Source organism: Phodopus roborovskii, unplaced genomic scaffold, assembly GCF_943737965.1.
Source record: "Phodopus roborovskii unplaced genomic scaffold, PHOROB, whole genome shotgun sequence".
NCBI lineage: Eukaryota > Metazoa > Chordata > Mammalia > Rodentia > Cricetidae > Phodopus > Phodopus roborovskii.
The window spans coordinates 12,077,095-12,091,141 of NW_026125281.1; the positions used below are offsets into that span (position 1 = coordinate 12,077,095).

General features: G+C 45.1%; 1 protein-coding gene across 3 annotated transcripts in view; it reads right to left on the reverse strand.

Annotated features, from left to right (window-relative positions):
• Trim55 (tripartite motif containing 55) overlaps nt 1-14,047 on the reverse strand; it is a 39,299-nt gene that overhangs the window by 20,459 nt on the left and 4,793 nt on the right. For all 3 annotated transcript variants that reach the window (XM_051197154.1, XM_051197133.1, XM_051197143.1), the window contains exons 3-6: nt 10,311-10,476; nt 7,576-7,671; nt 372-605; nt 88-110 (exon numbers count right to left, since the gene is read on the reverse strand). In XM_051197154.1, coding sequence (XP_051053111.1) covers nt 88-110; nt 372-605; nt 7,576-7,671; nt 10,311-10,476 — 519 coding nt within the window. The remainder of the gene's footprint in view (nt 1-87; nt 111-371; nt 606-7,575; nt 7,672-10,310; nt 10,477-14,047) is intronic.

Consider the following 14,047-nt stretch of genomic DNA (forward strand, 5'->3'; position numbering starts at 1 on the left):
AGTCTGATAGCCTTGGGCAAAAATGAGAAAAACAAACAAACAAAAAAAAAAAAAAACGTGCTGTTCAATCAAAAAGAAAGTACTCACTTTTGTAACAGGGTCTTGGCATTCTGTGAAAGCAAGAACAATAAGCTTATTTGGCTTCTTTGCATGAAGTTGGTGAGATTTAATCCTTCTCTTTGTGACTCAGAATCTCATAGCTGGATTTATAAATGCCACCCTCTCTATTTAAGCAATACCAAATGGACGGAGCTCTTAGTTAATAAAATAGGTTTTTAAATGAAATGGGAATAAAATACTGAAAATGTGGTCACAGTTAATTCTCAGCATCGATCTTTTGGACTTGTGTCCTTGTTGCCAAAAAGCATTACCTGCAAAAACACCGCCATTTCCGGCTCATCCATGAACTGGATCCCCGACTCCACAAGCTTTGAAACGTTCTCCAGGTGATCAGAATACTTTCTGATAAGAGCTCTGACATGCTCCAGTTTCTCCTCTTGTGTTCGGGTGATGGCTTGGGTCATTTCGGTCTTCCTCTCCTCCAGGATGCCATAGAGATAATCAAACTTCTCACACAGGTCTTGTTTCTGCTTCCTGCAGCATTCCTGTTAGTTGGGTTGGCCAATGTTAGCAACTGCTTGTGAGAAAGTCTAGTGGAAAGATCATCTAGACATCTTAGGAGAGAAGAGCATCTACCTACGGAAGATAACGGAGTTTCTTTTCCCTTCAGCTGTCCCTGTAGGTAGACACTAAAGTCTCCTTTTTAACAGTTTGATATTTGGGTAGACAATTAATACAGAGTCATATTGGCTAAATAAATCAATGATCTCTCTGTGTTTATATGTTCGTATCCATGTGTGTGCTGATGCATGTATAAGTGTGTGGGCATATGTGTCCAATGCAAGTGTAAGTGTGTGAACATATATGTGCCAACACATGTGCAAGTGTGTGCACATGTGTGTGGAAGCCAGAGATCAATGCTTTGTGCTTTTTCTCAATTTCTGTCTACCATATTTTTTTTAGACAGTGTCTCTGCCTCTTCAGTGCTAGGATTACAGGTCCCTTTGCTCTGTTAGACTCTTTTTGTGTGAGGATTTGAACCCAGGTCTTCCTGCTTGCAGAGCAAGCAATTTGGCAGCTGAGCCATTTCTCCAGCCCTGAACTTTTGGAGCATTTCATGGAAATCAGAACAGGTTTTATACTATATTTTATTTACACTGTGCAGACTTCAGGCCATATTTGGTGAGGGAAGGTGAAGAAAGACTGTGCTATGTCTTAATGTGTGCACACTTTCTCTTCTTGCACGTAGATACTAGAGCTTCCCACAGGCCTCTGCATTTGGGATTTCCTTCTCCAAACCAAGCAACTGGATGCAGCCATATTCTCTCTTTTAGACTACATTTCTAGTCATGCTTTTTCTGGTATGGATCCAACGCGTAAACAATAATGCTTAACCTTTGCAACTGGCTTTTTTCCACACTCAGGGTCTAGCTTTTGTTTATATCACTCTGCCTACCACTATCACATAACCTGTAGTTCAGCAAAAATCAACCTCTTCCCTTCCTGTCTCTTGCTCTTTCCTCAGTCTGCAATGTCCTTCCCTACATCACAGTGACAGTGTGACGTCACCTCGAAGGCTTTGTTTGAGTACCAAGTGTGACGTCACCTCGAAGGCTTTGTTGGAGTACCAAGTGTGACATCACCTCGAAGGCTTTGTTGGAGTACCACCTCTTACATAGAACCCCCCTGGCGCTCTAAGGCAGATTGTCATTGCTTAACCTTCTGAAATCCCATAATAGTTGACACCTATGGCATGTCTCTGCATCTGAAGGAGCATCTATTTACCAAGCACTACTAAAGGGAGGCAGACGCTGCAAGAAAAGCCCTCCCTCAAATCTGACTCTCACATGCATTGTGTGGCTGATGCCTCGGAAGTCTCTACTAAATCATAACTAATGAACTCTCTAGCTGGCCCAGGCCTTTGCCTTTGCTTTCTCCAGCTCTAGTAATCTTGGTATGTGTGCCAGGGTCTTAAGAGCTGACTGTCTCTGGGCCCAGGGCTTCAGGACTGAGAGCAGGTTGTGAGACATAGTTACCTCACTTAGCTCTCCTGCCCTGAGAACTCAAGTAATTTATGTCTGACACCTCTGACCTCACTATGACCTCCCTCTCACCTCACTATGACCATGTCTTGTGCTCTTTCAGCTTAGTAAACTCTGTTCCCTTTGTTACCAGGCCTTGCTTTTTTCTTAAGTTTACATAAGTTTATCAACTATTAAAACCATAGCCATCATTGGGAATAGGCCCTGGATCTGCACACATCCATGGAGTAAAAGTATGAGCCACAAATACACAAAAAAGGCCTTTATTCCACACCCCTCAATCCCTTTAGATTTATTGTATGTGTATGAATGCTTTGCCTGTGCCCATGGAAGTCAGAAGAGGACTGGATCCCTTGGGACTAGAGTAACAGATGATTTTGAGCCACCATGTGGGTGCTGGTGATTGAACCTAGGTCTTTTGTAAGACAAACCAGTACCCTTAACTACCAAACCATCTCTTCAGCCCTTGTCTAGTTATTTCTTGGTATATGGGTTGGGTTTTTTTTGTTTGTTTGTTTGTTTGCTTGCTTGTTTGAGATTGGTTTTTAATTTTCTTTTGTTTTGCTAGTTGAGGGCTCACATTGAAGATCAGGCCATCCTGAAGTTCTCTATGAAGCCCAGGCTGGTTTCAGTCTTGTAGTGATCCTCCTGATTCAGTCCCCCAAGTATTAGTATTACAGGCATGCTCAGCTTTTTCATGGGGTGGCCTTCAATGCCCTATGAACTGGCCTCAGACTTCTGTTTCTCTTGCCTATCTCTGAGATGCTGGGTTACATGTACACACCGTCATCACCATTCTGGAGGTTCTTTTCCCTTTCTAACCCAACTGCAATGCATGCAGGAGATAATGTAGTTGGAACTGTTTCAATAACATGGCTGCCATCTACCCACTGGTTCATCCAGCAAACAACTCTTACGTATGTTTTATTCTGTCCTGCAAGTCCAGGGATGCAAAAGCAAAGTAAACATAGTTCCTGTTCTTCAGTAGCTCACAGTTTACTGAAGGGAACTGGGGGCCAATGGTGTGATGTAATATAAGAGGCCGAATAAAGGAAACCCACTAGAGATTCATTGTAAGTGTGGAGCATTTAGTGTAGAGAGGATATTCAAGGGAACAAAAGTATTGACTCAGGGGAAACTCCCTAGAAGTGACATGAGACAAAAGTCATGGTGAGGTCAGAGTAAGGAATGAAGGTGGGGAAGGAGGAGACAAAAATCAGAGTGGTGTCAGTCAGGTGTCCAAGTAATCAGACAAAGGGTCCTCTTAGATGAAGACATTATTGGGCTTGCCAAAGTTGCATTAATTTTTAGTTCCTTAGCTGAAAAATCTGAACTGTTACTATAGTTGGGAACTGAAGCCTACCAGTAGCTTTCCAGTGAGGCCATCTCTTACTATGGTACCGTCCATCCAAAGCTTACAGGCAACATGAATAATACATGTGACACTAAGATATAAAAGCTAGCTAGAAACAAACCATGCTAAGGCCAGGCATTCATAAGTGAGAATAAGTCTCCATGTATTTACTTGGGAGCTGGGTGGCTGATCTCTCTAAGAGGGAAAAACAACTACAGTATCATTTAGTTTAGGATGTATCTATCCCCCAGCACTGTGTGAAGGCAACGCCGAAGCACCCAATAAACTCTTGGGGAATAGCGGTTTGGAAGATGATCAAATGGCTACAATATGATTTGCTTGTATAAATATTTGACTCCACTCAAAAGTATCCATTTTTATCCTGTCCCAGAGAAATAAATACTTAAATGTATGCTTCAAATATCTACTTCATCTGCTCCTCCATAAAAAGATACGGAAAGCACTTTATCTTGGGACAATTTTTAAAAAGATGATGTGTATAGTAGTGACAGCTCGAAGACTCTCAAACTCAGAAATGTGGAGATATTCCTGACGCTTTCCAGGCTACAGCATTCCCTTCTCCATTCCCAGCCAGTTTCAGGGTGTCTTCTACAGAAGCAAGACAAAACATCAGAGCCAGTCTAGCTATGTGCCATAGGCATGACAGGAAAATTCTAGAGTGATTATGACTGCCGCTTTCACCAAGTAAGGAGCATAGCTCTGTGTCCAAAATAGCCTGAAGATAAAGCCTCAGCCTGGCCACTTGTCACTGAGCACCTGTGGCCCTACCAACCATTCATGTCTCCACCACATTCCTCCAGCGTGCTTGTGTGGAAATGCAGCTGCATGCGAGATACAGGACTTCAAAAGTCCCATTCCTCTCTCCACCCAAAAAAGAAACAGAAAAACAGACATCGAGTTAGCAATCCTGACCAGGGAGCCATCTTAAGTGCAATGAGCTCGGTGAGTCCACACATTCACTTTCAAGAGTTCAGTTATAAACGCTTGGAGAAGTCCCACGAGCACAGCCAGAGTGTGTCTAGTAAAGGAAGAAACAGACCATTAGGCACAGGCTGGGCTTCAGGCCCTGCCCTCTCAGCCTCTGCCCTGGCTCATCAAAACAACTCAGTACTGGCCAGGGAGATGGGGGTCTCTCAACTAACTGATTGATGCTAACTCTGTTGAATTGCGATATTCCTTTCTGTGAGGAGGAGGATTAAGTGATGTGTCCCATCTAAATAATGCTTGCTATTGATAGCCTTGGCATCAGGGCTTTTCTGGGTCATAGGTGAACAAGGCGGATGCTTGCCTGATCCCAGGCCGTTTAAAACAGAGCATGGGAATTATAGTTAAAGATCTCGGTGTGGCTCTGAGGCAGCCCCTGCTTCTCCACACCTAAACTGATGAGAAAGGGCCATGCTTATTCACACCACATCTGCTTGCTCACACCTGGTGTTACCACATCTGCTTGTTCACACCTGGTATTGCTAGCCATTAAAAATAGGGGACCCACTTAAAAAGGTGGTAAAGGAGGCACTGGAAATTGCCAGTCCTGATATGATGGTTTACGCCTCTAATCCCAGCATTCAGGAGTCTGAGAAAGGCCATTACCACGAGTTCAAAAGCCAGCCTGGGCTACAGAGTGATAACCTGTCACAAACAAATAAACAACAAACAAAAGCCCCCATGGCTATTTATAGGTCCTAGCCCCTTCGAATTTTCCTCCCAAGAAAGTACTGGTCAGTTATGAATGTAGGCATTCAAAACTGCCAGGTATGAATCTGTATGTCCCACACAGTATGCATGACCCTATGTATGGTACTCATTGTACTTTAAAAAAAAAAAAAGCCCAATGGCTGAAATAAATGTGAACATGAGTAGATTAATTTTTCCTCAAAAGAAATGGGTTTTGGACTCAGAGCCTCTGTGTGCTAGAAAGCCAGCCTTCATCCTCAACCAATTTTTATTTTTATCGTAGTATTTCCATGTTGGCTAGTCTAGAACTTCCAACCCCCTGCCTCACCATCCTGAATAGCTGGGATTATAGGTGTGCATCACCAAGCCTGGCGTGAAGATGAACACTTTAAAGATAACCAATATCTTAATGACTTGGAAAGAGTGACAGCATACTCCGTGGAAATACTTACAGAAGTGTGTCGTGTTGGGTGGTGACAATACCAGTAAGAAGGGTGATGATCCTGACCTCAGCTGCTCTCCATACTGTCCCTGACTAAACCCTTTCTGCTGAATTAGCTTGAAACTGTACTTTGTTGGCTTGTTATCAAGTGTAACTAGAGATGGCCGCTTCCTGCTGAGGCCCTGGCTAGCCTCTGTGACAGATGACCTCTTGTCCTTCCTAAACACAGCCAGACTCAAGACTGCAGTGGTCCACTGGACTTTCCACACATCTTTTGATGTCTTTATCCCAGACAGGAAGCCAGCCCTCTCCACAGAGACATCTCTCGGGAGGCTCCTTATTCCCAGGAGGTGGTCAGAGAGTGTTTCACTCAACAGAAGCCACGGGCTATTTATAGACACCAGACTCAGTGTAGCCCCACATCGCAGTGCTGATTCATTGTAAATAAGTAGAGAGAGAACAGTTTCCATTTCTGCCCATTCCTGAATCTCTTAGGCTCCTCACCAAGAGAAAGTATCTCTTCAGTAAGTGAAGCTCCATGTATCAAAGGTAATATCAGTGATATGAATGTGGAGAAGACAGGAAATCGATTTTTAATGATGTCTAAATCTAAGACGAGGTAATGATAACTAATAAAACCTTGAAACCATCCCCTAAAACATCCTCAGATCTGTAATAATAGACTTCACCTTGGTAATGGGAAAGTAATGCCAGGTAAGCATCTTTGTGCCTGTAAGCTCTGCAGAATAAGGGAGATTGTTCCCTTTCATGCTTATAGTAACATGGATGGATCTTAATAACATAATGTTTGGTTCAAAACACAAAGAAGCTACAACGCAATGGCAATAGCATTTGTAAAATTAAGAGGCATGCATACTGTGATGGTTTGGATGAGAACGACTCCATATGCTCAAATATTTGAATGTGTGGTCCCCAGTTGGGGAAACTGTTTTTGGCAAGGATTAGGAGGTGCAACCTTGTTGGAGTAGTTATTGGGGATAGGCTTTGAAGTTTCAAAGGCCTATAGCAGGCCCAGAATTTCCCTCCCTCCTATTCTTCCTCCCTCCCTCCTGCGTTTACTCCGTCCCTCCCTCCCTCCCTGCCTCCCTCCCTCCCTCTCTCCTTCCCTCCTCTCCTCCTCTCTGCTTCCATCTTGTAGATAAGATGTAGACTCTCATCTGCTTCTGTAGCATCACACCTGTCTGTTGCCATGCTCCTAACGATTATGGTCATGGACTCAATCCCTGAAACTTTAAGCAAGCCCCTACCCAGTTAAACACTTTCTTTTATAAGCTGTTCTGGTCATGGTGTCTCTTCCTAGTAGTAGAACAGCCACTAAGACGCATGCATGAAAGATCGCTACATATTGTATGAGAGTGTTCACAGAGAGTCAGTCCAATGTTAGAACTGTTACCTTTGGGAAATGAGGGGTAAGAGAGACCGAGCACACAGTGATGAGAACCCGGTACTGGAAGCTGAGTGTTAATAGCCCAGCCCGCAGCCACAGCTGGGGAGAACTTCCTCCTCCTCAGTGGCCCCATAACGACTGCTATGAGAATACAGGTGTGCAGGTCATGCTCTCACAAGACTTCCTGGAGCACCATCAGCATTTCTGAAGACTGTTCCAGTTTCCACCAAGAAGTCTCGCTAAATAATAGCAAGTGTGCACTTGTGTTGCTGACAACTGATTTGTCTTGTTGCCAATTTTTCCAAAGGAGTTGACTGAGGAAGAACACACACACACACACACACACACACACAATAACTTCCTGAGCAACTGTGGTAAAAATCCACCTCAGCAAGTTGTGAGGTAAGTTCTCTTAAGTGCCAGGAAGCGTTTCAGAGATTTATCAGGAAGGAGGCCATTCTATAGGGGAAGAACAGAACATTGGGGTGGGGTTTCCAGCATATCCCTGAGACAGCCACTGGCCCCTAGGAGTATCAGGACTGGTTCTGATTTCCCTGTGAGCCCACTGACTTACCTCAATAGTTTTACAGGTATCCTCCAGCTGGCTGATCACTCCCTGGACTCGATCGTTGGTTCCCACAAGTACAGCGATGCCATCACTGAGTTCCGACTAATGAGGGACAACAGGACTCATGATATTATGGGTTTCCTAACCATGTATGATCATGGGCTGGTCACAGCATTATCCACCAGGGGGTATAATCCCTAAGGAGGAAACCAGCCCACAAGCTGGAGTTCTCCTGAGACATGTTCTTATTGTGGGTGAAGAAGCTGCTGGTGACTACATTTCCTTTTTAGGCTGGTGGGGTGGCTCAGTGATGCCCTGTGCCCTGTAGTGAGATATCCACCCTGCCCACACCTGTTGCACTGACCACGCCCATTGGGGGCATGGGGACAGATGCAGATGTGACCTGGGGGGACTAGGTCTCGGGCCCCAGAGTCCAGCTCACTCTATTTCCTGGTCAGAGACAGAGAGCATCTGGATGCATCCTTGGGAGGGGAATTTGCATGGTCAGTGCAACAGGTACGGGTTGGGTGGATATCTCACTACAAAGCCCCTCTGGTCCCAGAAAATCTGGTCTGAGGATGAGGCCAAGGAAAGCCAGAACGTTCTGTCATTGTTAATTTAGGTGTGAATTAAGTTGCTGTAAGAGGTAGGTGTGGGTGTGGCCTCATACAAAATCCAGGAAATGTGATTAACCCATCTAAAGACTGAGGCAAGGCTAGTCATGGGAAACCTGGGAACCTGTTGATATTACAAGCGAACTCTGGCATTGTCTGGGACAAGGTTTCATGGTTTTCATCACATTATTGCTGGAGACCTGGATTCTGCTAAAAATATGGAGAATACCCAATTATAAGCCACCAATAATAGTATATTGAAACCGGAGAATTCTAAATATTGTTCATAAGTGAGACAATGTGACACACTCAAATGTGTGACATTGGGAACTCAAAATGAGTTATCAAGTACAGCTCGGGACCAATTTTACTTGAGCAATAAATGCAGTAAATATTTATCTATAGGCCGTATGTATATATACTACAATCCTACTATGCTAGTACAGTGCAGATACATATAAATGTTCACTAGACTGTCACACAAACTTCAAACCGTAACATGCTGGCTGGACTTAACAGAGATATTATAACTTTAAAATTCCTGTGTTCTTTCACAGAGGGATATTCTTTCAGCGTAGACACATGGGGGAGGGCCCGGGCCCTGCTTCAAATGGGATGACAGACTTTGAAGATCCCCCATGAAAGGCTTCACCCTCCCTGGGGAGCAGAAAGGGGATGGGCTGGGGATTGGTGGGGGGGGGCAGGGGAGGAGGAGAGGGAGAGGGAACTGGGGTTGACATGTAAAACAAGCTTGTTCCAAATTTAAATTTAAAAAAGTATCAAAAAAATTTTTCCTGTATTCTTTTAACCCAAGAAGTATGCTTCTCTTCCTATTTACCCTCCCCCAGATGGGATGCTGAACCCCAAGGAGTGCCAAATAGGGACTTGGAAGACCTAGGTCTAGTTTCCCTTTGGCCTTCTTCAGGTTATTGACCAAGACAGGCAGCCAATTTAAACCTGAATTTTCTCCCATTTAAAAGGAGAGATCTAGGCCAAGAACTGGCAAACCTGGTTATGAAGCGTTTGAAAACTATAGTTGAATCTATGTGAGTTCAAGGCAGCCCGGTCTACAAAGTGAGTTCTAGGACAGCCAGGGCTACACAGTGAAACCCTGTCTCTAAAAACAAAAACAACAACAAAAACCTGCAGTCATGTCTACACATGGAAGTTAACATGGAGACTTATTAGTAAATGTGAAGCCACTCTGACCAAAGAGGAAAGGTGTGGGGTCCCTAGTTCCCCTCCCTCTGCCCATCCCATAGATTTCCATGCCTCTGAGGGAAGTAGCCAAAGCTACTTCTACACACAGCTCTGCCACCCTAGCCCTTGGGGGCATGGACAGAGGAAGAATCTAAGTTGAATTTTTAAAACGTTGAAAATAAACAATAGCAACAAATGTAAATCATGGTTACTGGTTGTGACCGGTGTTGTAAGAGTTTGGCTTCCAAATGGACTCTGATCTTTGAGGTAAAATTGGAATCAATGATTGTAAATGTCAGAAACTGAGAAGAGACTGAGCTGGTGACATGTGTAACCCTTGTATTTTCACAGAAGCATGAGTTCTGGGCTCCTGCTACAGGATGCCGGGTGGATGAGCTGGGGAGGAGACTACATTGAGTCAGAATGAGGAGGCCCCTGGGGTGAGGGGCACGGAACATTCAGAGTCAGGCGACTTGAAGACCAGCAGAAGGCACCAATTTCAAGTTGCTCTGTAACTGTATGCCATGGTTAGGACTCTCCCACACCAGGAGTGGGTGAGGGCAATAGAGCCGTTCATTGATGAACAACACAAAATATTCCGGGACTGGAAGGGAAAGCGAAGGCCATCTAATTCTTGTCTGTACGTGAACTCTGAGTCATCTTTAGCAACTGGCACTTGACTAGCCCCGTAGCGCTACTATATATCTTCAGCAGCCTCCAAAGGTCACAGAAAGTGACCCAGCCCTTAGCGTTCTCCCTCTCTGGCCAACTCCACCACCTTGAGAATCGAACGTGAGACAAACTGCAAGACTGCTTCCTGTGGGGGCCATACGGCCTCCCTCTCGCTGGGCTCCCCTCTTTGGCTACTCGGAGCTGCTTCATTTTTGCTTAGAAGGGGCTGCGGAGGAGGGAAATTGAAGCTCCTACCTTCTGCCTCTGGAACACGTGGGTAAGCGGAGCCACCTGGCAATCCTTATGCGCGCCAAACACTTTGCACAGGGAGCAGGTGGGCACCTCGCAGTTCAGACAGTAGATGTTGATGCGTTCCTCCTCATGCTCTTCACACATGGGCTGCTCGGACTTTTTTTCTGGCCTGGGAGGAGATAGGAAGATAAGTATGTATCAATATTTACCGAACCAGAGAAGAGAGGTGGCAAGCTTTGCAAACACACTGGCCCTGACTCTGCCCTACCCCCACCCCCCACCCCAACCAGAAGACTCCCAGAGCCTTTTGTGTTCAATTTGGTGCTGACAAATCTCCCTCTGCCCTGAGCTGGGACTCAGGACCCCAAACGCCCATGTCTAGCATTCGTCAGTTAGCATTTGTCAGATTTTATGGTACGTTCGCATCAGTTCAAGATTTAAAAACTTCGCTGTGGAATTCCTGAAAGTTCAACACTGGTGTCTGGAGAGCCATTCGGAGCTCGTTCTGGCTCTGTGCCCACAGACAAGCCCACAGGTTTCTGGAAACCTTACTAGGGTGGAGAGGAAGCTGCCGGTGAGCTACATCTCCAGTTGAGGCTGGAGGGGTTGCTCGGTGCTGCCCCTCCAGCCTCTTTCCTACCTACAAGTCAGATGATAGAACCCTGGAGACACAGAACCAGTTTGCTGTGGGCGTAGCCTCCTATATAAAGCCCAGAATATTTGATTTGTCCTATATAAAGATTGAGCCTGGGGCCAGCAACGCAAGGGCATTTGCTACCTTCAATCCAGGACCTACATGGTGGAAAGAGAGAGCTGACTTCTATAAGTTGTCTTCTCCATGAACATACACCATTACCCCCCATACATCATAAATAAATACATGTAAAAGTTTTAAAGTTAATGGTGGGGGGAAGTCCTTCTGTATGCTGTGAATATTGGCTCAATAAAACGCTGATTGGCCAGTAGCCAGGCAGGAAATTTAGGCGTCAGTGGGGCTACCCGACTAGAAGGCTGGGGAGAGGAAGGTAGAGAGGAGCTGCCAGGGAGATGCCATGTAGCTATTGAAGAGGTAGGATTCCAGGCATTCTCTGGTAAGCCAGGACCATGTGGAGATACTAAGATTAATAGAAATGGGTTAACAATTAAGAGAGAGCTAGCCAATAAGAAGCCTGAGCCATTGGCCAAACAGTTTATAATTAATATAAGCTTCTGTGTGTTTATTTGGGACTAAGGGCTGTGGGACCAGGTGGAATAGAAACTCCGTCCACTAGTTAAGACTCAGACTGTTAGAAATATTTGAAAATAAGACCAAATTCAAAAGTTTCTCATATTCTCAAATGTAGTTATTTAGGAACAGCTGACTCTAGCCACTACTTTTTTAACCCCCCCCAATGAAATCCCCTTCTTAAAAATCCCAGGGGTGTATGGACAAGGAACCCATTTAGCAAGTGATGGACAGTAGGAACTACAAGTAGTGAGTGACATGTGAAAGTTTTTTTTCAAATGTATGTGTGGATTACATATGTACAATGAGTAATGTAGACATCATTCAGATGTGTAAAGAGGTAGTGTGATGTAAAACGCACTCTCTGCTGTGAGTCATGCTTGGAGATATTTTAACACCTTGGTATTGGTGTGTGGGATCATGTAGCTGCAGTGCCAGATGCAGAAGGCAGGGGGCGTGGTGGCTCCTCTCTACTGTGCTGGGTAGAAGTCATGTCTGTACTGGACACTGGCGGAAATACAGGGTGGCAGAGTTCGAGGTCTTGTAAGGAAGTTTCATAAGTGATAAGACTTTGGAATCGCTGTCAGGTTCTGACGCCACATACGTTCACAATGTCTACCGCCTCCTGCTTCACCCGTTTGGGACTCACAGGAAACATGGCCATAGCGGGAAGACCTCCCCTTCCCAGGCCTGTCTCCTCCAGCAGAATGTAAGCCACCGTGGCTGGTCTACATTTTTGTTGTATACCTGGTGCCTAGAGCAGTTCTTCACACACACAGGAGTGCTCCTGAACAACTTCTGAATGGGTGATAAAATGAAAATGAAAGTGGGGAATCCAGAGCCAGTTGGGACTCTTTTGGAGACTAGGAGTCCTAAGTTGGCCGTTGCCTGCTCGAAGCTGTCTGCACACTGTGTTAACTTGGGCTTTGCTGGAGCCTGGGACATATCTGCTGGAAAAAAAAAAAAAAGTGCAGCCCAGACATGCTAACGCAGCCTGTCTTCCCTGCGCATGTCCAGAGATACAAGCAGAGGCTGTGTCCCAGAGCTCAGGTAATGGAGGAAACATGGACACTGAACATGTGGGAACAGCCCAAAGGTTATATTTTGTTTTTGTTTGTGATTCAATTTACTCATTTTTTTCCATAATACATTGGAAATTGCTTCTTTTATTTATTAGTAGTTTCTGTTGTTTTGGTTTTGCTTTGTTTAGGAGAAACATGGGCCTAGAGGCACCAATCTCTTCTAAATAAGTGCGTAAGAAAATCCTGTGGAGATGTATCCCTGGTGTATAAAAGGACTTTGGGAGCACATTCCCCATGGAGGCAGACTCCCTTAACCTAGAGACAGGAGGGAGGGTCTAGTCCCTACTCCAAATGACTTGACAGATTTTGTTGACCCCTCCTGGAAGGCATCACCTTACATGTGGAGGGGTTAGGGGAGCATGGGAAGGTGGGAGAGAGGGAAAGAGGGAGGGAGGGACGGATGGAGAGAGGGAGAGGGAACTGGGATCGATATATAAAATGAAAAAAAAAATCTAATGAACAAAACCCTAAATATTAAAAAAAATAGAAGAAAAGAAAATCCTGTGGACAACTTAGTAACAGAGTAATTTAGTAACTTAGTAACAGGCAAGTAACAGAGCTGAAACAAGTCTGGCATAGAGATGTAAACCCTTTGTATTTGGTGAGCGTGGCTGAGCCCACGGTTGTGGTTCAGGGTGCAGTGCTGATTGCTGGAAAGTGATGTTCATTACTGCAGGCACCTATAGCTGGTTCTGTCTGTCTCCTAGGTTGCTGGGGCTACCATAGTGTCTGTCTGTCTCCTAGGTTGCTGGGCTACCATAGTGTTTACTGAGGAGTAAGCAATGGGTCCCGATGAGGAAGTTCAGTTAGTCCCACTGTAGCTAAAGAGATCCGAAAGCTTAATTCCAGCTCAACTTCTGCATGTGTTGATGTGCCTGTGGCCTTAAATATATTACTGAGCCTTCGGCCTCAGCTTTCACCCATCTAGGAATAAGATGAAGGGTCTTCTAATTAAATGTGGCAGAGTGACCGCAGGCAGTTATTTGTTTCCTGTGGGAATCTCCCAAAAGAGATCAAGGAAATAAAAAAAAGCATATAAAAGTAGTAAACACAAAAGGTAAGATAACAAGTAGAAAAGATTTACCAAATGCTGAAAATTGGAAATATCTCGACAACAAGGGAGTGACTTCTGATGGACTGCTGGACAGAAGCCTACAGGAAGCTCAGAGTCCTAGGAAGTTTGGAGAACGGCGGCCAAAATCATTAGTAGCACCTCTGCAGAATACTGTGAAGGTAGGGGTGTGAGGGAGGCTATAAAAAGGGTTCAGTGGACATCTTAAGAGATTACATATGGAGCCGGGCGTTGGTGGCGCACGCCTTTAATCCCAGCGCTTGGGAGGCAGAGGCAGGCAGATCTCTGTGAGTTTGAGGCCAGCCTGGTCTAAAGAGCTAGTTCCAGGACAGGCTCCAAAGCTACAGATAAGCCCTGTCTC